Source organism: Dinoponera quadriceps, unplaced genomic scaffold (assembly GCF_001313825.1).
Source record: "Dinoponera quadriceps isolate SergipeBrazil2010 unplaced genomic scaffold, ASM131382v1 scaffold115, whole genome shotgun sequence".
NCBI classification, from domain to species: domain Eukaryota; kingdom Metazoa; phylum Arthropoda; class Insecta; order Hymenoptera; family Formicidae; genus Dinoponera; species Dinoponera quadriceps.
The window spans coordinates 800,972-823,787 of record NW_014554511.1 but is presented as its reverse complement, the minus strand read 5'-3'; the positions used below and the strand labels follow the sequence as shown (position 1 = coordinate 823,787).

The 22,816-nt window shown below is 50.3% G+C and overlaps 1 protein-coding gene across 1 annotated transcript in view; it reads left to right on the top strand.

The window, feature by feature from the left end:
* The first annotated feature begins 4,832 nt into the window (after window positions 1-4,832).
* The window catches only part of LOC106751706 (slit homolog 2 protein), a 68,109-nt gene continuing 50,125 nt past the window's right edge, over window positions 4,833-22,816 (top strand). The window contains exon 1 of the mRNA XM_014632733.1: window positions 4,833-9,469. Within this exon, the coding sequence (XP_014488219.1) occupies window positions 5,788-9,453 (3,666 nt within the window). The 5' untranslated portion in view covers window positions 4,833-5,787 and the 3' untranslated portion in view covers window positions 9,454-9,469. The remainder of the gene's footprint in view (window positions 9,470-22,816) is intronic.

The following is a 22,816-nucleotide window of genomic DNA, read 5'->3' as shown; positions in this document are numbered from 1 at the left end:
AACAAAGTGGAAGGAAATAGGGAAAGCGCCACTCCGGAAGGAAACGGTGTAATAAATGGTATTGACGCTCGGGTGCAGAACCTCACGGCTGGTCTTTATTTTAGTCGAGGGGATATGCAAAATTGAGCCGCAAATGACTCGCGCTCGTTAATGAAAGAAATAAAGAAAATTATGATGAAGCAAGTAAATTTATCATTACGAGAAGTAAACACAGACCTGGAAATAACAAATGGTAACGTCTCTACGCGTGTATATTAGCTCATCCACGAAATTCATCTTGAAGTCGTTTAAAAGAGAGAGAGAGAGAGAGAGAGAGAGAGATGCTTCGCGTAACGCGAGCTTTCATTTCGAAAATACGAAGATACACCTACGATTCCGACCGACGATCGTTTCTAATACCGTACGACCGTTCCAACATCGATTGCGATAACGAAGCGAACGTGTGCTGCCACTTGCTCGAGAAATAACAGCTCCGTTTCTCCGTTTCTCATAGACGGCGCTGAGGAGTAAGTACGAGTAAGACGGCGTATATTTTTGCCCCGGGGGGAAAACTCGGGTCGGATATCCGCGGCACCTATTATATCGGAGCTATAACGACCCGCCGCGATCGCCCGTTATAACAATTTTAATTAAACGTGACTTGCCAAGAAGACTCGCCCCCCCTCCCCCCGTGTAATGGAGCGACAAATTAATTGCAGTTCGAGGAAACGTTTGATCTTTTTCCGGCGAGACTTCGTGGGGGGATGTGGAAGGGAGGAGGGGTTCATAAAGGGGGAAGGGGTCGTCCGCGAGATAAGTTGCGTTCGCATCGACGAACACGACGACAGTGCGTCTCCTCGTTGCGTAGCGCGTCGGACACGAGAGTTCGCTCGCTACTCCGCGCGAATGTTTATTAATATTTTATTACGGAATAGAACTCCCAAGCCAACCGAGCTTTCGAAAGCTCGAAGTTCGCCGGAAGAAAAACATCATCGTAGAGTTGGGCGATACAGTATCGATACATAGAGAAATAAAGATTTCTCCCAGAAAAATAGGGTTTTCTCCCGCAATTTGTGGAGAAAAACCTTTTTTTGGGGGAGGGGGGAGACTCTTCTGTTATCTTCAATCAAAATGTATTTCACTCGTTCATCGTTACGTTAATTCAGCCAAACCTTTTTCCCCACGTAGACATTTCCATCAAAGTATGCGGTTAAAATATTTAAAAGGATTTCTAAGAAAATGTTTTTACGGATCAACTACTTTAACACGCTCTCACGTTTATGTTATTATGCAGTTAGAGGTGTAATTTATCGCGGAAACGCTGGCAAAAGAGGAGAAAGAGAAAGAGAGAGAGAGAGAGAAGGAGCTTCTACCGTGGCAGAAGAGCTTGTTTCCTGTTTTTCGAGCGTTTCAGCTTGACACTTGTACTATTTCCCGGACGGAAGCTTCGCAATTCACCAACGCGAGGCGTTGAACTATAAAATATCGTTAGACGGATTAAATATCCTCGCTTTGAGTCACGTTTCGCCCATTACGAGAGACGGAGGAGGAAAGCCGCGCGCGCGATTTCTCTTCTTCTCTTTCTCTATCTCTTTCTCTCACGCGCTCGCACGCACGCACGCACGCACAGCCACATCTACAAATTTTCCCCGCGGCAATAATAATTCACAATTTCCACGAGAAAGAAATCTATCCTTCGGATAGAGCGCGGATCTCTCTCCTTCCTCTCACCTATGCATCAATTAAGAGAACGCGATCCGTCTCTTTCGTATCGCGCTGCGAATATCCGAAGCGAAAGGGCGAAAAGGGGCGTGAAAAGGGCTGAGTGGTGGCGGCGGTGCGCGCAGGGAGGCTCCGACGTTTATTTCCGTTCCGAAGTTCCCGATTAAGTGACACTTAATATGAATTAATGCTCGCTTCCTCGAGCGGGAGCAAAACGGAGCGGTGCGACTTAAGGCGAGACGCGAGCGCGAATATATTCGGCGAAGTCGAAACCACAGAGGCGAGCGTGGCCACCGAGTTACAAACTATTTCGAGTCCCCATCGATCAGGTCGAAAGTCGCTTGTCGGCCGAACGGGCATGAATCAGCGAGGCTTATTGAGCAGGACGTCGTATACGCGGAGCGCATTTCCCCTCCCTTCTTCGCTCGCCCTTTTTCGACGACGCGAGATCCGCGAGAGAGATCGGGAGAATATCTTCTCGAGACGGAGAAAACGAGCGAGCGAGCGGGTGAACGTTGTTTGTCGGTTTCTGAGGAAGGCACGGGGGAGGATCGGCGCTGCTAGAGAACGGGGAGAAAACGGCAGCGGAAGCGAGAGAGAGAGAGAGAGAGGGTGAGTGCCAGTTCGGCGGCCACTTAAAAATTGATCGAGACCTTTTTACGAGCGGCGCGCCGGGGTGGATGCTCCGAATATCGTCGGTCGGCTGGTCGTTCGCGTTATTCCGGAGAAGTCTGCGTCGCATCTCCGCGACATAGCGCGAGGGACAGGAAAAAAGGAAAGGGAGGAAGACCGGTTCTTCGCGGTTCTTCGTTCGCAAGTTCGGCAATCGAGTCGCAAAGTCGTGCATACCGGCTCTCCCTCTCCATCTTATTCCTCCCGTGTGTCTATCTGTGTCTCTTCCTCGCTTGTCCTGTCTTTGTCTTTCTCTCTTCGTCCGCTCCGTTTTCGTCACGCTCTCGCTGAACAACGCTTCAATTCGTATGAAAATGTACGAAAATGGTTCGATAGCTGGTTCGCTTCAAAAGAAGGAATGTTTTTTTGGCGTGGCATTCATAAACTGCCGGAGAGGTGGGAAAAATGTATAAATAGCAATGGACATTATTTTGAATAAAATATTTTTTATCATTTTCAAACAATAGACGTGTAATTTTTACAAAAAAATTCCGGTTTCAAACTTCTACACCTGGTATACGCCGTGTATGCGTGAGAACGAGGGAGGGAGGGAAAGAGAGAGAGAGCTACGTGTGCATCCTCCGCACTCGGAATAGTCGTTTCGTGTGAGATGCGTTTCTCCCTCTCTTAAATGCGATCTCTTTCTCTTTCTCTCTCTCTTGAGCGTGCGAGCGAGCGAGCGAGATGGAGACGGCTGGTAAAGACGGCCATCGAGAGGGACGTCGAGGACCGTCCGCGATTCACGTAACGCGCGCTATACGCTCGAACTAGTTTGGACGTACCCGCTGCTCCGTGTTCCTCTCTCTCTCTCTTTCTCTCTCATGTCGCCCCACGCGTCTTTTCAAGGCGTACGGAAAAGGACGAGAAGAAGGAACTCTGATATGCGCGCGCGGAAGCTCTCCTCCGGTTTCGCGCGATTGCGTAGCGGATTGAAAAATTTCGAAATTGCCAATGTCGAAGGCGTTGTGTAATGTCGAATAGAATTTCATTCGAGATATCGAGATCGTCGAGTTTCGTCGGTGTTGGTGACATCACGCGTGCGAAGTCGCGTCCCGAATTGAGAAGTCTGACACGAACGCTCGATTCGGTTTGTGTGTAGATTTTTTGATCGAGAATTGATTGTTAAGTAAGTTTAACGTTTGTGATACATCACGAGTGCGTAGTCGTCACATCTTGAGTTGACCCGACGCGAATGTCCGATGTTTACACATTTGATTCCCCAACTCAGAACTAATTATTAATCCTGGGTCAGATACATGATTTTCATACTCACGAATGGACATGCAGGATGCTAATGACATGTTTTATGTATAACCTCACATATAAAAATATAACAGTGCGTCCAAAATTATCAGTCTTAACGTAATAAAATAAGCTCGTAAAATTGAAGGTTTCATAGAGGGGAGGGGGGAGGAGTTCAATCCTAGCATCAATTCCAGGATTAACCCTGGAATATTAACCCATTACTCGGAGCTTAGGTTCCTAATCCCGCGTCTTGGAGACGTGCAGTGATTAAAGTAAGGAAAATTCAAAGAACTTTTAATGTAACTACAAGATGCGGAAAATATACTAAAACTCCTAAATATCTCAGAAACATCACACTTTAGAAAAAAATATCTCAGACAAAGGTTGTGCACTTTCGAGGGAGACATAATATTGTGACCATAAATTGGCCTGATGTCTGTCGTGTAACTTTATCCTAACTTTTCTCCACTATTAGAGAGAGAGAGAGAGAGAGAGAGAGAAGAATAACAGAAAACACGAGAAAGATATCACAGTCCGACCGACCGCAATGGACTTCAGTGCCGGTTGGAAAATGGTAGCCCTTGCAAGGTTAAACAAGCAGAATACGGAGAGACGAAGGAGAGAGGATAGTATTAAAAATTCACGCGAGAGAGAAAGATACAGACGGTGGAGAAGAAGAGAGAGAGAGCGTAAACAAGACCATTTCCTCCGCCCGCACTGCCATCGACGTCGCTGTGCTCGCAGAGCAATACTTTCCTTTCCCCGATGCTAATACGCACATCGATATTTTTTGCCGACTGCAGTAACGAGTGTGAAGTGTCGATGCCTTTTCCCGATAGCCGTGTGTGTCCCCATAGCCCCCCGTCCCGCAGGGAACCGGGGAACGGCGCGAAGATACAGACAGGTTGCGTGCAACGCCGGCTCATTCTTCCCTCTACGCCCGTCGCTCGTTCGCTCGCTCTGTCGATCGCGCGCGTGTGCGCGCGCGTGTATACACACGCGCGAGAAAGACGGTACCGCAGGACGTCCTCGTCCTACGCCCGAAAGGTCCTGCGAGGTAGGCGCGTGCTCGCTCGGCTGCCGCTCGCAGCTGTGTGCGTGCACGTGTGGGTGAGTGCGCCGCCGCCACCGGCGAGGTGGGGGTAGGAACGATTGGCGGACGCTGCGTCGAGTTAGATGCCGAGATCTCGCTCGTCAGTCGTGCGGTGGCCGTCGTTCCGAGCGCTGCGCCGCTCTCCTACCGTCGTCGTTTACGCAGGCGATCTCTCTCTCTCTCACTCCGTCTCTGTGCCAGTAGTAGTCTGTCGCGCGTCTTCCAACTCGTGAGAGACTCGCTCGCCTATTTCGTGCCTCTTCCGTCCAGAATCGTCCGGCTTCCCGGGCGGAGAGCTTCGCGCATTTCGTTTATCTCTCCTCGATGGGCCACGATCGGGGGTCCGAGGGGGCGCTCGACCGCACCGCCGGCGGAGAAACAGTGTGAAATGCGCGGGATCTTGTGATGGCAGATCACTCCGCGTCGCGGATCGGCAAGTACGCACGAGACGCCGATGTGGGGCCGCGGCAACAGCGCGTAATAAGTAGCCTGCACGGAAGTATGCGGGATGCCGTAGCGGGACGCGGAGTCACCCTAAGCGGATGACATTCTGATACAGGCCGACAGGATCGATGCCCATCTCTCGTCCAGCGGAGTCTGTGAGAGTCATCGGGTGCCGAGTTCGGGACTAGTTCGGCGGGGGTGATCGCGGCGGCGGACAGAGGATCGGTTGTTGGTCGCGGTACAAAACGACGAAAGGGAAGATACCGCTTCGTGAGAGGAAGAGCGGACGCCATCGTTCACCGGTTAAACCTGCAGTGCGCGATTCCAGAGTGTAAACAATTTCGACGGATTAATTGAGGCAACGCGCGCGTGGTGGTGGTGGTGGTGCAACGAACGCGCGACGGTCGGCGCGGTTAACTTCTCTCTCAGAGATTCAGCACGAACCGACTGAGCACGGGCGTCGTCGGTTCTCTCAGCGGGAAGTCGATTTCGGACTTGAAGTGGACTTCGGTCCGAGTGAATCCTGTGCGAAGTGGGGCCGACGGAAGGAGAAAGAAGAAGAGGCGGTCGGTCGGTGGTGTGATGGTCAGGAGAGCAAGCGGTACCGAGCGCAAGCAACGAGTTCGCTAAAGATGCGTGGGCTCGTCGAAGGCCCCGGGAGATCGTTGCTGCTGCTGTTCTCGGCCGCCTGTTACTGCCTGCTGGTGCACCGACAGCACCACGTGCTCGCCGTGACGAGCGAGCTGCCGCCGCGCCTGGACCTGCCGGAGCATTGCTCGTGGGACTCGCGGCAGGATGGGGCGCTCACCTGCCTGCACGCCGCTCGCAACGACTCGCTGCGAACGAACTTCTCGCAGGCGACCAGCGAGTACGTGACAGCGATCAACGTCGTGTGCGAGGACTCCGATCTCGACGGGCTCCTCAGCGTCGACGGTTTCCTCTACCTGTGGCGGCTGCGCTCGCTCAGGCTGACCGGCTGCAAGCTGACGCACTGGCCGGCCAAATTGCTGAGCGGTCTGCGCGACCTGCGCAATCTGACGGTGCGGACGCTGAACGGACACAGGACCAAGTACAGCCTGGAGCTGGAGAGCGGCGCGTTCGACGGCACACCGCAGATTGAGAAGCTCGATCTGTCTTGGAACAACATTTGGCAGATTCCGGACCGGCTGTTCTGCCCGTTGTCCAACCTGGTGACTCTCAATATCTCGTGGAATACGCTCAAGGACATCTCCGAGCTCGGTTTCCGCGACGACGGCGGCGGCGTTGGTGAGAAACCACCGTCGCGACGTCAACAGGAATCAACGTCGGCGCCGCTCTCGTGCTCCCTGGACGTGCAGTCGTTGGATGTGTCGAACAATCAGATCTCGGTACTGTCGAGCTACGGTTTCTCCTCGCTGAAGCGTCTGCGGGTGTTGAATTTATCCAGCAACGCGATCTCCATGGTGGCCGACGAGGCGCTGCGCGGGTTGAGGTCTTTGGAGAGCCTCGACCTGTCGGGCAATCGGATTGTCGCGCTGCCGACGGAAATGTTCCGCGACGCCGCCAAGTCGCTGAAGGAGCTGCGACTTGAGAACAATTCCATCAGCGTGCTGTCGCCCGGTCTGGTGGCCGACATGAATCAACTGGTCACCCTCGACCTGTCGCACAACGTCCTTACCAGCCAGTGGATGAACTCGGCGACGTTTTCCGGGCTGATACGGCTGGTGCTGTTCGACCTCTCTCACAATCGCATCGGCAGGCTGGACCCGGCGCTCTTCAAGGACCTCTACACGTTGCAGATTCTGAATCTGCAGTTCAACGAGATCGAGACGATACCGGCCGACACGTTCTCGCCGATGAGCAATCTGCACACCCTCGAGCTCGCGCACAATCGGCTGACTTACCTGGACGCGTACTCCCTCAACGGGCTGTTCGCGCTGTCGTTGCTCGCGCTGGACTCGAACCTGCTCGAGGGTATTCACCCGGACGCTTTTCGCAATTGCTCGAGCATGCAGGACCTAAACCTGTCCGGCAACAATCTCGACAGTGTGCCGGTCGCGCTGAAGGACATGAGGATACTGCGCACTCTCGATCTCGGCGAGAATCAGATCAGGAGTCTGGGCAGACCCGGCTTCCGCGGCATGTCCAGCCTCTACGGGCTGCGTATGATGGGCAACGAGATCAGCAACGTCACGCAGGAGGACCTGGCGGAACTGCCGGCCCTGCAGATACTGAATCTCGCGCGTAACCGTATCGAATACGTCGAGGACGGCGCGTTCGCCGCGAATCCGTCGCTGCAGGCGATACGACTCGACTCGAATCTGTTGCAGGACATGTCGAGCATCTTCGCGAGCACGCCCGACCTCCTCTGGCTGAACATGTCCGACAACATGATCGGCCAGTTCAATTACAGCTACCTGCCCGAGAAATTGCAATGGATGGACCTGCACAAGAACGCGATCGCCGAGCTCGGCGTTGCGCCCCGGGCGATGCGGCTGCAGACGCTCGACGCGTCGTTCAACCGGCTCACGCGGATACACTCGCGCGCGATCCCGGATTCGATCGAGCTGCTGTTCGTAAACGACAACCTCATACACTCCGTCGAGCCGCAGACTTTCTTCGCCAAGGCGAATCTCACCCGGGTCGATCTCTACGCGAACATGATCGTCAGGATGAACCTGTCGGCGTTGCAGTTGGCACAGGTGCCGGCCGGCCGACAGCTGCCGGAGTTCTACATCGGCGGTAACCCCTTCATATGCGACTGCACGACCGAGTGGCTGCAGAGGATCAATTCGCTCACGCTGCGTCAGCATCCGCGGGTGATGGACCTCGAGTCGGTCTACTGCCGGCTGCCGTACGACCGTCACAGGTCCTTCATACCGCTGCTCGAGGCCAAGCCCGCCCAGTTCCTCTGCACCTACAAGGCCCACTGCTTCGCCCTCTGCCACTGCTGCGACTTCGACGCGTGCGACTGCGAGATGACGTGTCCGGCGAATTGCACCTGCTACCACGACCAGTCCTGGTCGGCGAACGTGGTCGACTGCTCGAGCTCCGGCTACAAGAGCCTGCCGGGCCGATTGCCGATGGACGCCACCGAGGTCTACCTGGACGGCAACAATTTCGGCGAGCTCAACTCCCACTCGTTCATCGGCCGGAAGAATCTGCGTATTCTCTACGCGAACGACAGCAACATCATCGCGATACGCAATCACACGTTCAGCGGGCTGAAGCGGCTGCTGGTGCTCCATCTGGAGAACAACAAGATCAGCGTGCTGAACGGCGTCGAGCTGATGCCGCTGGAGAACTTGAAGGAACTCTACTTGCAGAACAACCTGCTGGCTTACATCGACAACGGCACGTTCCTGCCGCTGCGGCAGCTCGAGGTTCTCCGCATGGAGAACAATCGACTGGGCACTTTCGCCCTCTGGCAGCTCGCGCAGAACCCCTATCTCGTCGATATCGGCCTCTCGAGCAACCCGTGGAGCTGCGAGTGCTCGTACCTCGACCGGGCGCGCGAGTGGATGTCCCGCAACCGACCGAAGATCAATGACTGGCGCAGCGTCACCTGTTCCCTCGGCGTGCCGATCACCCTGCCGGCGAACGGATCGGTCGTGGTGAATTGCGCCGCGTTAACCGGCACGACCTCCGCCGTGGAGACGCGCCCCCTCGAAGCCTATCTGCTGCTGCTGCTCGCCACCGCGGTGCTGATATTCGCTACGGTCGCCCTGGTGTGCGGCGCCTTCCGACACCGTCGCGCCCTGAGAACCTGGGCGGCCAGCCGTTGCGGCTTGCGCGCCTGCTACAAGACCGCCGCGTTCGAGGACCAGGAGAAGCCGTTCGACGCCTACATCTCGTACTCGGCGGTGGACGAGGCCTTCGTCTCCGCGATCCTCGTGCCCAGCCTCGAGAACTCCTACCGGCTGTGCCTGCATTATCGGGATCTCGGGGCCGGCGGCAACGTCGCCGACGCGGTCGCCGAGGCCGCTGACTCCTCCAGACGCACCATCCTCGTACTCTCCAAGAACTTTCTGCACGGCGAGTGGGCGAGGTTCGAGTTCAAGGCCGCCCTGAGGGACGCTCTCAAGGGCAGAGGCCGCTCGGTGATCCTGCTGTTGGTGGGCGGTGTGTGCCCGCGCGATCTCGACGCCGATCTCAAGAAACGGATCTCGTCGCACACCGTGCTCGTTTGGGGGGACAAGCTGTTCTGGCAGAAGCTCAGGTTCGCCATGCCGGAGGTGTCCCCGTTGCCCGTTCTCGAGAGGCCCCTGCCGCTGCCGCCGCCGCCGCCGCCTCCCCCGGCCCACCATCAATGGACGTAGAGCTGCCGTTCTTTAGGTGAGCCCACGTGAGAGGAAACGTCTTCTTCTTTATTATCGTTAGTGTGTTGCTTTTAGGCGGAAGGGGAAAATGTAGCAACAGTGTGACAACCACATCGAGAAACTCGTTTATTTCGCTCGAACAAAATTCTCGTTTGAATATAGGCGAACAAATGTTTCAGTTGTGTGAGCTACACGGAAGAAATTAACTCGATCATGGCAACCGAAAATATTCAGTTAATTGAGTTTCAAATACAGTAACGTGTAGCCCTTTCTCACCTTACATATCTTAAATTCTCATTGTGGACCCCGCTTTAGGCCTTCGCGAATCTCACCATCTTCCCGAGCGCGACGTCTTCATCGGTTTTGCCCGACGAGGGGAAATCCTTCCCGCGCGAAAACCTACCTTTGCATTCCCCTTTTGTAACGTTCACGGTAATGTTGCTCCCGTTAATCGAACGAGCGAATCGAAAGTCGCGACCAGGTCGACCGAAGAGTCGTTTGTCGACTGAACCCGAATAGAATTCGTAATCAATGTTGCCCGCGGCCTTTATGCGGCCGAGCGGGGCGTGTTCTCTCGCGCTGCACGCTCTACGCGTATAATAGCAACGGTTCGAATTATATATAATTCCTAAACGACAAGACTAACGAGGCGCGCCGGGGTCGCGCCATTGAGCGCGCGACCTGCGGCCTCCCCCTCCCATCGTTTAAACGGCGACACATTTCGAACTATTGTGATCGGGTCGTGAATGAGGTCATCTTTGACGCACGGCTGGTATTGCTACGAGCCCGTGTCGGCGAGCGAGCGAGAGGGAACATATGGTTCGAGCCGGGAAACACATGGAAAGTCGCATTGAATCCGCGTCGTTTATCCGTCCGCCCGGAACGGTCCGTCAATCGTACCATTTGCGCTCTTGCAACTATTCTCGCCCAATTAGCGATCGAGTCCGCGAGGGTTCGTCTCCGTCAGGGAGCGATCGTAAACCCGGCGGATCGTTTCCCCACCTCGGCAAGCGCCAATTTCTGAATCAGTCGCGATCGGTCCGATTAACGTGCATCCCCCCCCCTCTCCCTACACTGATCTACAGAGGAGTAATAGAATAATGAAATATTGTAGATCTAATGGTCATAATTTCGCGCTCTTTCTGTAAATGTAAACTTGTTCATCCTCATTTAATTCGGAACGCAATCTTAAATTAACTGTCCACGGTAAATCTACTAACAGAAGGCTTTGGCTCTTGTTTGTCTCTTGTTCTCTTTTAGATTACTAGATTAAAATGTAAAAAGCTGCTTGAAAGTGCGCGAAGTTGCAGAGGCCGTAGGCGTGTCGTACGGAACAGCATTCAATATTTTGCATGATAACTTGGGAATGAAAAAGCTGTCGGCCCGACGGGTGCCGCGATTACTCACGGTGGACAACTAACGGATGCGGCTATCAATTTCGAAGCAATATTTGGAGCTGTTTAAGCGCAATCCGCATGAGTTTTTGCGTCAAGTCGTAACCGTTGATGAAACATGGATCCATCACTACACGCCGGAGACCAAGGAACAGTCAAAACAATGGACTTCATTCGGCGGATGTGCTCCGAAGAAGGCCAACACGGTCCCATTGGCCGGAAGAGTAATGGCTACTGTTTTTTGGGATGTGCAAGGCGTGATCTTCATCGATTATTTGGGGAAGGGAAAAATTATCACGAGCCAGTATTATACTGATTTATTGGGCCAATTCAATGTTGAATTGAAGAAAAAATGGTCCCATTTGGCGAAAAAAAAGTGTTGTTCCGCCACGACAATGCACCGGCTCGCTCCTTCGCAATCGCCACGGCCAAATTGGTCGAATTGCGCTACGAATTGCTGCTGTATTCTCCGGATCCACCGTACTCTCCGAATTTGGAGACTTCTTCTTGTTTTTCCCTGCGATTTCTTCCTGTTTTCAAACTTGAAAAAATGGCTCGGTGGAAAGAGATTCACGTCGAATGATGAGGCCATAATCGAAACAGGGGTCTATTTTGCAGAGTTTGATAAATCGTACTTTTCAGAGGGGTTAGAAAAATGACAGAGGCGTTGGGAAGTGTGTATCCTCCTAAAAGGGAATTACGTTGCAAAAAAAAATTTTGGGAAAAACTTGCGTCTCCATTACTAACACGGGTACTTATTGATTTGCTTTCGTAATGACGACGAAAAATACATTACAATCGGACACGACTTTTTTTTCTTAATTTTCTCTATTTTTACTCATTTTTCCATTCAAAGTGAAAAACGTTTTAACAAGGATCAATAATATACAATTATGCAATTCCCGTAAGAACAGCGTAATTTTTTTTTCGGCCATAATCTCACGGTAGCCGCCTTTAGCGATGATTTTATTTCCGCGTTCTACTTTCCCGCATCGGGAAACGTGAGTGATGAGCAATTTGACGGTCCTCCCGCCCCCTCTCGTCCGACGGACCGACTCGTGTCTTTGTAATCACCAGGCCGAATAGAATTATCTCCGTCGCGCGGAGATCGACAGCGTGGAAAAGGCCGAGAGAGAGAAAGAGAGAGAGAGAGAGAGGCCAAATACGACGTGTACGCGTCGCGCGGAACATTACATTAAAGCCGAGCGAGCGAGCGCGCCCGCGCGCTGTGAAATTAGGAAAGTCAATTGATCGTCCGATTCCCCGCAATCCCGCAACAATGCCTCGCCTCCGCACCCCCTGACCGCAGGCGCCAGGGGCCCTGCTCGATTTTCTTTTGTATCAGGTGACCATTCGCCACCGCCGCGCGCGTTAACTTTCCGCGACACGCTTCAATTTCAGCTGTTACCCGAAAGCGCCCCGCTCGGGAGGGGGGAGACGACGGTATATCGAGACCCGACACATTGCCCGAAAGCCGAAAACGCCGGCGGGGAACTCTGTTGCAAACGTGCAGACCCCTCTGGGGGGTCTGAAAGGTTCCTTTTTACACCGTAAACTTCCAGTTTAGCGCCCGCGTGGTCGACGCGCTTCCATTAGAAGCTAAGCCGCCGATAAGCCGCATCGATACACCGGCTCTGCCCTCTCTCTTTCTCTCTCTCTCCCCCTCTCTCTCTCTCTCATCGTCGTCTTTCCCATGAGCCACCCCCTCCCCATTTACCTCTGCCGACGGAATTACATGGGGAAGATATTTAGCCCGATGGGCTATGCGCTCGCGCTGGAAATGCTTATTGTAGCATATCGTCGCTCGGTTTTCGTCCATTCCTACTCTGCTCGCGAGTTAGAAAGAGAGAGAGAGAGAGAGAGAGAGAGAGGACCGCGATATTCCGTGAGATCTGAACGATCGTAGCGCAAAATCGAGCGGGGAACGGCGCTTTCGTCGGTTTCGCTAAGAAAAACGATCCTCGCGCGTTCTCTCTCTCTCTCTCTCTTTCGGGTTTTCTTTTTTTTTTTCTCTTCATCGTGATTTATCGTACGCGCTCCGTACGCGCCTACCGTTAAGGGCGGGATTTCGTTGTCAGTTTTCGCTTTCGAGCATGATGTACGACGTCGCGTGGCCAGGAGAACAACTTTTTATCGATTAACCCCCCGTCATACGGCGGTTCGTAAACGAGCATTTGAGCACTCGTTTTCGCGGCAATTCGCCAGCGTGTTCCACGTCCATAGTCGTCGTTGTCATCATCATCGAGAGTGTTCAGGCCATCTCTCTTCTCCGACCTCGGCGGGAACTCACGGCCGTATAGAATAGGACTCGTTAGGGGTAGATTTCTATTCCCGCGTATTTTCGGTGAGCGTCTTCGTAAAGTGCCTTCCCTGCCTGCCTGGCCTCGCGCGATCCCTCCGGGGAAACCATTTAATTACGATAACGTCGTAGCGGTGTCGACGGCGACTACGGCCGGCGAATACTTTTCAATCTCCGTGAAAAAAGACGAGACGGCCGGTGACGCAGAGCAGACCTTGATAGAAGCTCTTCCCGTCGCCGAGGCGGAAAGGAACGTACGTTTCTCGGAACACGAAAGAGCGACAGAGAAGGAGAGAAAGAGTGGATAAAGAAGGGAGGGCAGGTGGAAGAATCTCTTCAATCGTATACCTGCGCATACCGCGGGTTCGGCCTGCACTTGACAAGGGCACGCCCGGAGTCCAGAAGACAAATGGCTCCCTGCTGTCGACTGCTCGCATACGACTCCCTCGTAGGAGAAAAGGAACAAGAAATTGAAAAGTAATTCGTATACTAATTCCTTTTGGATGGGGTGAGGGCACGCAACTTGAAGTTTCGGCGTTTCGAACGTATTTTAAGCTACGGCACCGCCTTTGGTTACGTGGCGTTCCGCCACGCGCCGCGTCTTACAAGTTCGTCATCTTCGGAATGGGAAACGGGAGATGATGCACGGTTCAACTTCTACCTGAACGACTTTGTCGTAATGAGCCGATAATATATGAAAAATACGGCACAGTTCTTATTCGCCACTCTTTTCCGCATTGTGAAGTGTTTCCTTTTTCGCCCGAGGTTGCCGACTAAATCATATTTATGAACCTGTTACACAGAAGGATACACATGTTGCCACGTATCGAGATACTTCATCCGAGCAGATAGCACGCGGTAAGAAGGTACAGCCGGCGTTGAGTTTCGCGCGAGCACGGTAGTCGTGCGCTCTGTCACGATAAATCTTATCTTAAGCAACGCCTCGCATACGTAATCTAACGGGTTACGATGTTTGAGAGACACGCGTGATAAGGGAATAAGAGTGACGGCACGCGCGCTCGAATGTTCGGGTTTTTCGTACGTGCCACGCAGGTAAATAACACCGAGCTCGGATCGGAGATAATCGATGCCCGGAAATTCCTACGGGGGAAAATATATTGCGAGAGAGAAAGAAAGGGATAGAGAGAGGGAGGAACTGAGAGAGAGAGAGAGAGAGAGAGAGAGAGAAACGCGGGCCAGACGACGGCAAATAGAGATGGGTGATACAACCCGAATGTATCGATATGTCGTATCGATACCTATCGTAGATGAAAATATCGATATATAAACATGTATCTAATGTCTTATCAATATTACCGTTTATTTAACCTGGACTCGCTCCACGGAGACAAACAACGCGGTCTCATTGCGAAACGCAATTTTTGTTCGATAAACATTTCATCGTTTCATTAGATTAAACGATGCTGTTTGAGGGAGAGAACACTATTATTTGATCAATCACATACACACACTAATTTACGTATTTAGACTAACCGATTGACTATTTGCTTGAAAATCCAGGAGCAATCGTTGCGTCATCGATTCGTTAACATAAATTATGTATCGCACGTCACTTACGTTGCCTCCAAAATTTACCAGTAAGTACGCTTTAATAATATATTCTGAACGCTGTAAGGATATATTAAGCGTAAGCCATAGGAATACGAGCGAATCACGTAGAGAGCGGCAATTCCCGTTCGATCATTGTGGTCGAGGAACGTGGGCCACGGTTGAATGAAAGTGACCGCAAAGGAGATTAACGTGTATATAAAATAATGAGTACGCGAGAAAAATAAGTGAGTCGGATGTTTTCAAAAGTTATTTGAATAAAACAACAGAGTAATTGTTTTAGTAACAAGAAGGCCCAATAAAACGATATTCTTTCACACTGAACGATAAACATGCGTACACACAAGCACACTTTTCTACATACGAGCACACTTTTCGATTACTAACTCCTGTCGAAGGCAGGTCTCGTCGTCCCTAATTAATTGGAGCAGACTCTGTAATACGGTCGCTCATTATAATTTTCTACACGATGTACAACGTACGCGAATAAACTTGGCGGCGTGTGTTCGCGGAGAAAGATCGTAATCCGGGTGTCAATTAAGAACACGCAGAGAAGGATGGCGCGAAAAGAGCCTCGCGGGCTCCGACCGAAACGCCGAAGATCACGACGGCGGAAAATTGCGAGGACAAATTTATTATTAAGAAGAGATACGACGTTTTCCAAAGTTCAGGATAGACACGAAAGCAATAAGATAGGGAGGGAGGGAGGGGTATTGCGGAAGCTTCCCGACGGAAATTCCGTGTCGCGAAGATTAAAATAGAACGGCAATCTCGCGGTTTCGCGGCCCGAATTATTCTTCGTTAAATTTTTATCCGACCTTTCGAAGTCTGTGAAAATATTTGAAAGCACTATTCAAGCATTATGAGCTTTATTATTGTTAGGTATAACATAATATATTTCGTTACTATCATGTATCATTGCCGAGGGCTCATTAATTTTACACGCAGATGAGTTGCCAATGAAAATTCATTAATTATTGCCTTCCATTTCTATTCTCCTTCGAATTATTAAATCGTTATTATTAAATCGGCTTGTTTCGGATATAATGAGATCAAGAATAGGATTTACCTATTCTATTATACATGTTTACATATATTAACGTTCAATATAAAATTTCTATATCCTTTGTATGTATTAGGTTGGTGAGAAAGTTATGTCGTTTTTTTGAGGAAATTTAAATTCCTTACACTTAAGCTCATAAGTAAATTAGAATTGTTTTTGAAAAATATATGGTTTTTTTGCGAAAGGCCCGTTTATATTAGATCCACCCTCTTAAATTGTGCAAGAGCAAATAACTTATTAAGAGTTGATTTCTTAAGTTTCAAAACGTTACAATTATTTCTTACGCTCGTTCTCAGCTGAAATTGAACAAAGGTAAAATTAATAGAATTTTAGTCTTTGATTCATATTTTAATCGAGATATTATTCTTTTAAGTTAAATGAAAAGATTTTTCATTGAAGTGAACTTTTTTTTTTAATTTTAACATTTGTTTTTGTTTTAAATGTTACATCTTTTTTTAAATAAATATTTTTCTGGAACTAAAAAACATTATTTTAATCAATAAAAGATATTAATCTCAATCAAATAATTATTTAGTGTAATTCTTTAATATGAAACGTTTGATCATTAACACGTTGAAACTTAATTTATTTTCATATTAATATAGTCTATTATACTGTATTAATTTACCGTATTAATACTGTAATGAATAATATTGCATTAATACTGTTATATTAAACTGTGTATTAATACAGAGTGATTCATAAATACATGTTCATATTACTGGGGGTGTATCTATGTCATTCAAAGCGTCATATAATCGTGTAAAATTATAAGTTAACACGTCTGATCGTGTTAAACGACGTGATTTAGAACGGCAACAGATGTGTGAGAAAAGCTTCGGCTGAAATAACACACTTGGATTTGCAGTGTATCCGAACAAAATTCGCCTCGGCCGAGGTCGGCTCATTCACGCGTCCTCGCGCGGCTCACGGAGGAATGAATCCCTACCGCGGAAACACGCGGTATTCACGTCCCGGAGCGTGACCCGATGATCCGGAAGACCTCGTCGGGCATCGAAAAGAGGAGAGACCGCTGACGAGGGTCGCCGCCGCCGCCGGCGGCGCGTATGCCGCGCGTATCGACAAGCGTGCCGTTACGCCCCGAGATTGGCGTATCAGCCGCGCGCGCGGGTGACCGCGGACGGCGGGGGGCATTGTCCGTCGGTTGACGGCGAAATGCACTTCGGGAGCGTCTCGTGCGAGAGAGCCCTCTCTCTCTCTCTCTTTCTCTCATTGTCGGTTCGACGCGGTGTTTTACGATGGCGCGAGAGCTCCTCCACGGAGCCGCCGTCCCCTCCGCTCTCTCTTCGCTACCGGCGGCCGTATTGCTTCGCAATTGTGCTGCACGCCACGTCGTATACCTTCGGGAGGTCCCATTCTCTACGTCTGCTTCGCCATTGTGTCCAGCCCGGCCTTTAGTACGGGGATCCCGCCGGAAGCCGGGGTGGAAATGTAACGTCGTGGCGCGCGCCCGTACGAAACGAGTTATATAAGCTGACAAGAGAGAAAGAGAGGGAAGAGTGGGGGAGGGAGCGTCTACGGGACCTTCAATGTCTTCACAATACTCCTCTCGGCCATGAAACTCCCGAAAACTGGCGTTTACGCCTCGAGCTTGCGGCGACGGACGTGCTTCCGGTTGTAAAAGTACAGTACTCGAAGGATCGTTTCCGACTTTCCTCGCGCCCGGCTGACAGCCGAAATGTGTTACGCCAGTGTGCGCGTGAATCCGCCGAAATGGATACGTAATAATCAACGTAAAATTTGATAAAATCTCTCTAAATTATTTTTCTCCGTGTGTGTGTGTGTGTCTTTCGAAAATTATGTCACCATATCAACGTTAGTCGAGGTAACACAGTCGAGGAATTCGTTTATCGAAATTAAGACTGAGGAAGTGATCCGGAGATACATGAGACGGAGAAGAATCTCTCCGATAAAAGAAGGGGGAAAAAGAAGCATGAACAACTTGCAGGCAAGACGGAAGCGTCTGTAGTATTTCTGAAACGAGGCACGTGACAAATCGCTCGTCCCGGCAACACGATGCGCACCAGGTATGCGGCTCTCCGTTACGACGGTGCGCGCGCTGCTTCTTCGAATCTCCGCTAATCTTATCGAGTGAAATGGTATGTGCCCGTAAAGTACCTGTATCCGCGCGACATTTAAGAAGGCATGCACTTTTATAGCCGGTCCGTACGCACGTGTCATCTCATCGTCGCCACTTTGCAGCTTCTCTTTTCCTTCTTCTGTGTGTGTGTGTGTCTCTCTCTCTCTCTCTCTCTGTCCTCGCAAGTCGTGCGCGTTCTCTCACGAGAGAGAACAATAGGACGGTTTTCCGGTGAAGTCGTTAACGGACGTTATCTCGCGGTGTGTTTGGTCAATTTAGAAAGCATCTTTTCCCTTTAGCACCCCTCCCCCTTCACCCCATAATTTCCAAGGGCCGCGACACGCCCGTCATCAGCTCTCTCTCTCTTTCTCTCTCTCGTCCCACTTAAGCACCACTCCGACTTTTAATACGCGTACCGTCCTCTTCATCTTATCGCGACGTTTTTATCCCGTCTTTTTATTAGCGCCCCCGGAGTTCACCCTTCGCGTTTCGAGGCGCTCTCTCTCTCTCTCTCTCTCTCTTTCTGTCCTTAAACAATGGAAATGAGCGACAGCTCGCGCGGAACGACGACGACGACTCGAGGGGAGTGCTCTTGAAAAATTTACGCGGTCTTCCTCCTCTTCTTCTTCTTTCAGCGGAGACGCGCTCGGTGCGCGATTTGTATACCTTATTTCGCCCTCGCGGCACGCCGATCTTAATAGCAAAATATTTGCCGTATTAATGGATTCTCCTTGTACGCGCTAAAATCACCCTCCTCTTTCTTCCCCCCATCGATGTATTTGTATTCGCGCGGAGGTACGGGCGACGTGCGGACAAAATAATAGTGGGAGAAGGAAGAGAAGAGGGATGGAAGAACGCCCCCGTCGCGCAATTACGCGCCTTTCCTTACCGGGATCGATGCGACGCTATCGCGCGGACTATGGATATAAATGCCGACGCCATAAAATACGGTTACATCGACTACCTTCTTCTTCTTCACCCCGTGTTCTTACGAGCATTCACCGCTGCGCTCCCCGCTCCGCCGGAACGACGAATAACGTGTGCGGTTCGCGTTTTCTCGCCATTCGTTTTCAACATCGCGGAAAAAACCTATTGCCCTTCTGGATCCCAATTGATCATTTCGATTTTGTGGGGGGAGGGAGGGTGGTCGTACATCCTAAAATATGAGCGGGAATTATAAAAGTGGCAAACGCAGAAGGAACGGTGCGGCGGATGTGACTCATCGTGTCACGCGGAGGGGCCAAAATTTCGGTGGACTCATCGCCGGTATCGCATAAATCGATACTTTCCGCGCCATAAGGTATCGTCGCCGAACAGCGGGAGACACAGGCGCGAGGGAGGGTAGGGGGAAAACTAACCGGGGGACGCGCGATAATTTTTTCTCACGCGCGCGCGCGTATCGTGGCGCGAAATCGCGAGACCCCCGGCTCGCCCTCGTGATTTACAAATTTACGAGCGCAGAGTTAATTTGCAATTTACGCGTTGCGATCGTCCGATTCGTAGCTATTGTAACGTGCGATGCAATGCGCGCGCGCGGGTAACGAATATCGAAGTTAATTCGACCCCGATTCTCCGCGATAAACGAAGTTAGCGCGGCCGCGCGATACGCTCGCGAGAAGGTCGGAAAGAGAGAGAGAGAGAGAGAGAAGCCGGCCTTAACCCTTAGTACTTTCAGATTTTTGTCGATAAAATGTTCATTGTTATATTCGGACTGTTATCCGACCGTTCGGACGACGGGATAAGGCTGAAATTTTGACAGGCATTGTTTGAAAGATGGGGCTATGTGATGGTAAAACCGGTTTCGCTGCAGTGTCGCCATCATGCGTAAATCCTACTACTTATCAGACCGCCCTTGTATATTTTCCACCGTGCTTCTGAAGGTTTAAAATTTCGGAGCAGGCCGGATCGTGTCCAACGTTCGGGACTAATTGGAGAATGCGCGAACTGGTGCCCCCTCCGGTAAACGGGCGCACCGCACTAGAGAGGTTAATAAGAGCCGTGAATAATATCGATTGTCGCACGCGCGACAGCTTAACGCGGAGTTACGCGTACGCTCGCTCGGCGAAATGCTTACGCAGGTGACGCGTGTGACGCCACGTTACGCGACGCGGTGCGGAGCAACGACAATTTTCCGCCGCGCTGCCGTGTGTAATTAACACAACTCTAACGCCGCAATGTTGCGGCCGAAGTTTCAGGAATGTGGAAGACGACGGCGGTGGGTCAAGTCTATTACGCGGCGCGCAGCCGGCAATGGCAGACTAATTACTGAAGCTGCTGGAACGGCTGACGCACGCGTTGCAATGTCGTCGTCGTCAACGTCGTCGTCGTCGTCGTTGTCGTCGTTGCCGGTTAGGCAAACACCGGCGCGCGGCGGGATTATTATACAGAGCGTCCCAAACTAATCTCGGTTCCCGGTGTGCAAGTAGAACGGGTGGAACTGAGTAGAAAAGTCCTATTCCATTTTGCAAGTAACTCGCAAATTTTTTAACTATTAATTTAAAAAGCCTCTATAAATGATCATTTTCAATCATTTTCAATCATTGATAACTCGAAATTTTGCATGTTCCCGTTCTGCTTGCACATAACGGGAACCGAGATTGATTTGGGACACACTGTACATCCTGGTTTCCTCTCTTTCTCTCTATCTCTCTCTCTCTTTCTCTCGTTGTTTTTAAGTGGACCATACCTTCTACAACGTCGGGTACAATCCAGAATTCCAGCCGCGGAAACGACGCGGGGCGATGGGTCTGCGGGATAGTGTTAGAAGGAGGCGTAGCTCCGTAGAAAATCATAACGGGGAGCGCGCGATGGAAATTTCGGTCGTGCTGCGCTAACAGCTGCAACTCGGCCGACGAGAGAGAGAGAGAGAGAGAGAAAGGGGGGGGGGGGGGAGAGAGAATTCCGAAATGCAATCAATTTATCAGAGAAGCCGGGCACAGTGAACGTGACCAGACTTAAGCATATGGCCGATTTAACGATGCCGACGTTCGTGGGAAGGGATCCATGACTACTCTTAGCGCCGGGAGATTATGCGTTCGCGCTGTTCCCGGAATATATTTTCCGCGCCCGCGCGCGAGAGAACGGGATGAAAGAGAGAGAGAGAGGAACGACCCTGATTATGCACCGCACCAGCGACGAATTTGTTACGGCATTGCAACCGAACGTAATGATGAAGCGGGGTGAGCAGCCTCCCGAGTCGAAATTTTGACGCTACTCTGACGCTCTTAAGGATAGTTTGCGCCTACTTAGACGGCCTATAGACTAATAAAAATCTACTTTAACGATATTGATACTTTTTTACCAGGTGTAGAAGTATGAAACCGGAATATTTTTTGTAAAAATTACACGTCTGTTGTTTGAAAATGATAAAAAATATTTTATTCAAAATAATGTCCATTGCTATTTATACATTTTTCCCACCTCTCCGGCAGTTTATGAATGCCACGCCAAAAAAACATTTCTTCTTTTGAAGCGAACCAGCTATCGAGCCATTTTCGTACATTTTCATACGAATTGAAGCGTTGTTCAGCGAGAGCGTGTCCCATTGATGCGAATAGATGATAATCGGACGGAGCCAAGTCTGGAGAATAAGCCGCATGCGTTAGTATTTCCCAACTGAACGCCTCGATCGTTTCCCTGACCCGTTTTGCTGTGTGTGATGGGGCATTATCATGGAGCAAAATGACTTTGTGTTGCCTTTTTCCATATTCCGGTCGTTTTTCACGCGATTTAAATCGATCATTTGCTGTTGGTAGCGATCAGTGTTAACGGTTTCACCAGGTTTTAGCAGCTCATAATAGATTACACCCTTCTGATCCCACCAAACACAGAGCATTGTCTTCTTTCCAAAGCGATTGCAGTGGATGTCGATGGTTCGCCTGGATTCACCCATGATTTCTGACGCTTAGGATTCTCAAAATATATCCATTTTTCATCACCTGTCATGATACGATGGACTTTCTTTTGTATCTGTCGAGCAGCATTTCACAAGTGGTTTTTCGATTTTCTTGCTATCTTTCATTCGGTTCATGCGAAACCCATTTTCCCACTTTCTGAATCTTTCCCATGGCATTCAAACGAATTGAGACAGCTTTCTGCGTCACATTCAATTCATCCGCGAGTTCTTCTTGAGTTTGAGTATCATCTTCATCCAATAAGGCTTGCAATTCGTTGTCTGCTAACTTTTTCGGTGATTTCCCACGCTCTTCCTTTCTCACGTCAAAATCACCACTTTTGAATTTTTTCAACCACTCGAAACACTGTGTTTTACCAAGAGCATGTTCACCGTAAGCTTCGACAAGCATTCGATGCGATTCTGCAACAGTTTCTTCAAATGATAACAAAAAACCAATGCTGTCCGCAAATCGTAGTTCGTAGGCACAAAACTCGACATGTTTAAGGTTATAGAAAAATATACCGGTGTATGGAACTTGGGTTGTTGTGTGTTGAAAATCTTCGTCAGCTGTTAGAGGGAGATGATGGCGCTGCAGAAGCGGTCTTACTGTCCCTAAACTGTTGGCTAGCACCATCTATAGGGAAATTCCGGTTTCATACTTCTACACCTGGTCACTTCTCTTTTGAACCTTTAATTCTACAGATTGAATTTTAACTCTACCTTCTTCGTTTTATTTTAATGCTTAAAACAGCGAAGACGGAAATTTAAGACATTATCGGGGCCAAACTGGAAGTTATATTATTAGAATTGAAATTGAACCCGTTTTACTATCTTAGTTCCTACTATATTGTAGAATTAAAGGTTTAACGTAGGGCAAAAATTTCGATTCGGGCTCCCTCCGCAAACGACGACGACGATGGAGGTGGAAATTTTCGAATCAGCCTAACCTGCCAGGATTGTCCGAATCTGGATGATCGAATTTCGTCGGTGATTTCAAGAGGGTGATCGAGCGCGCTGGGGAGCGCGCGTGACTTTCGCCGTA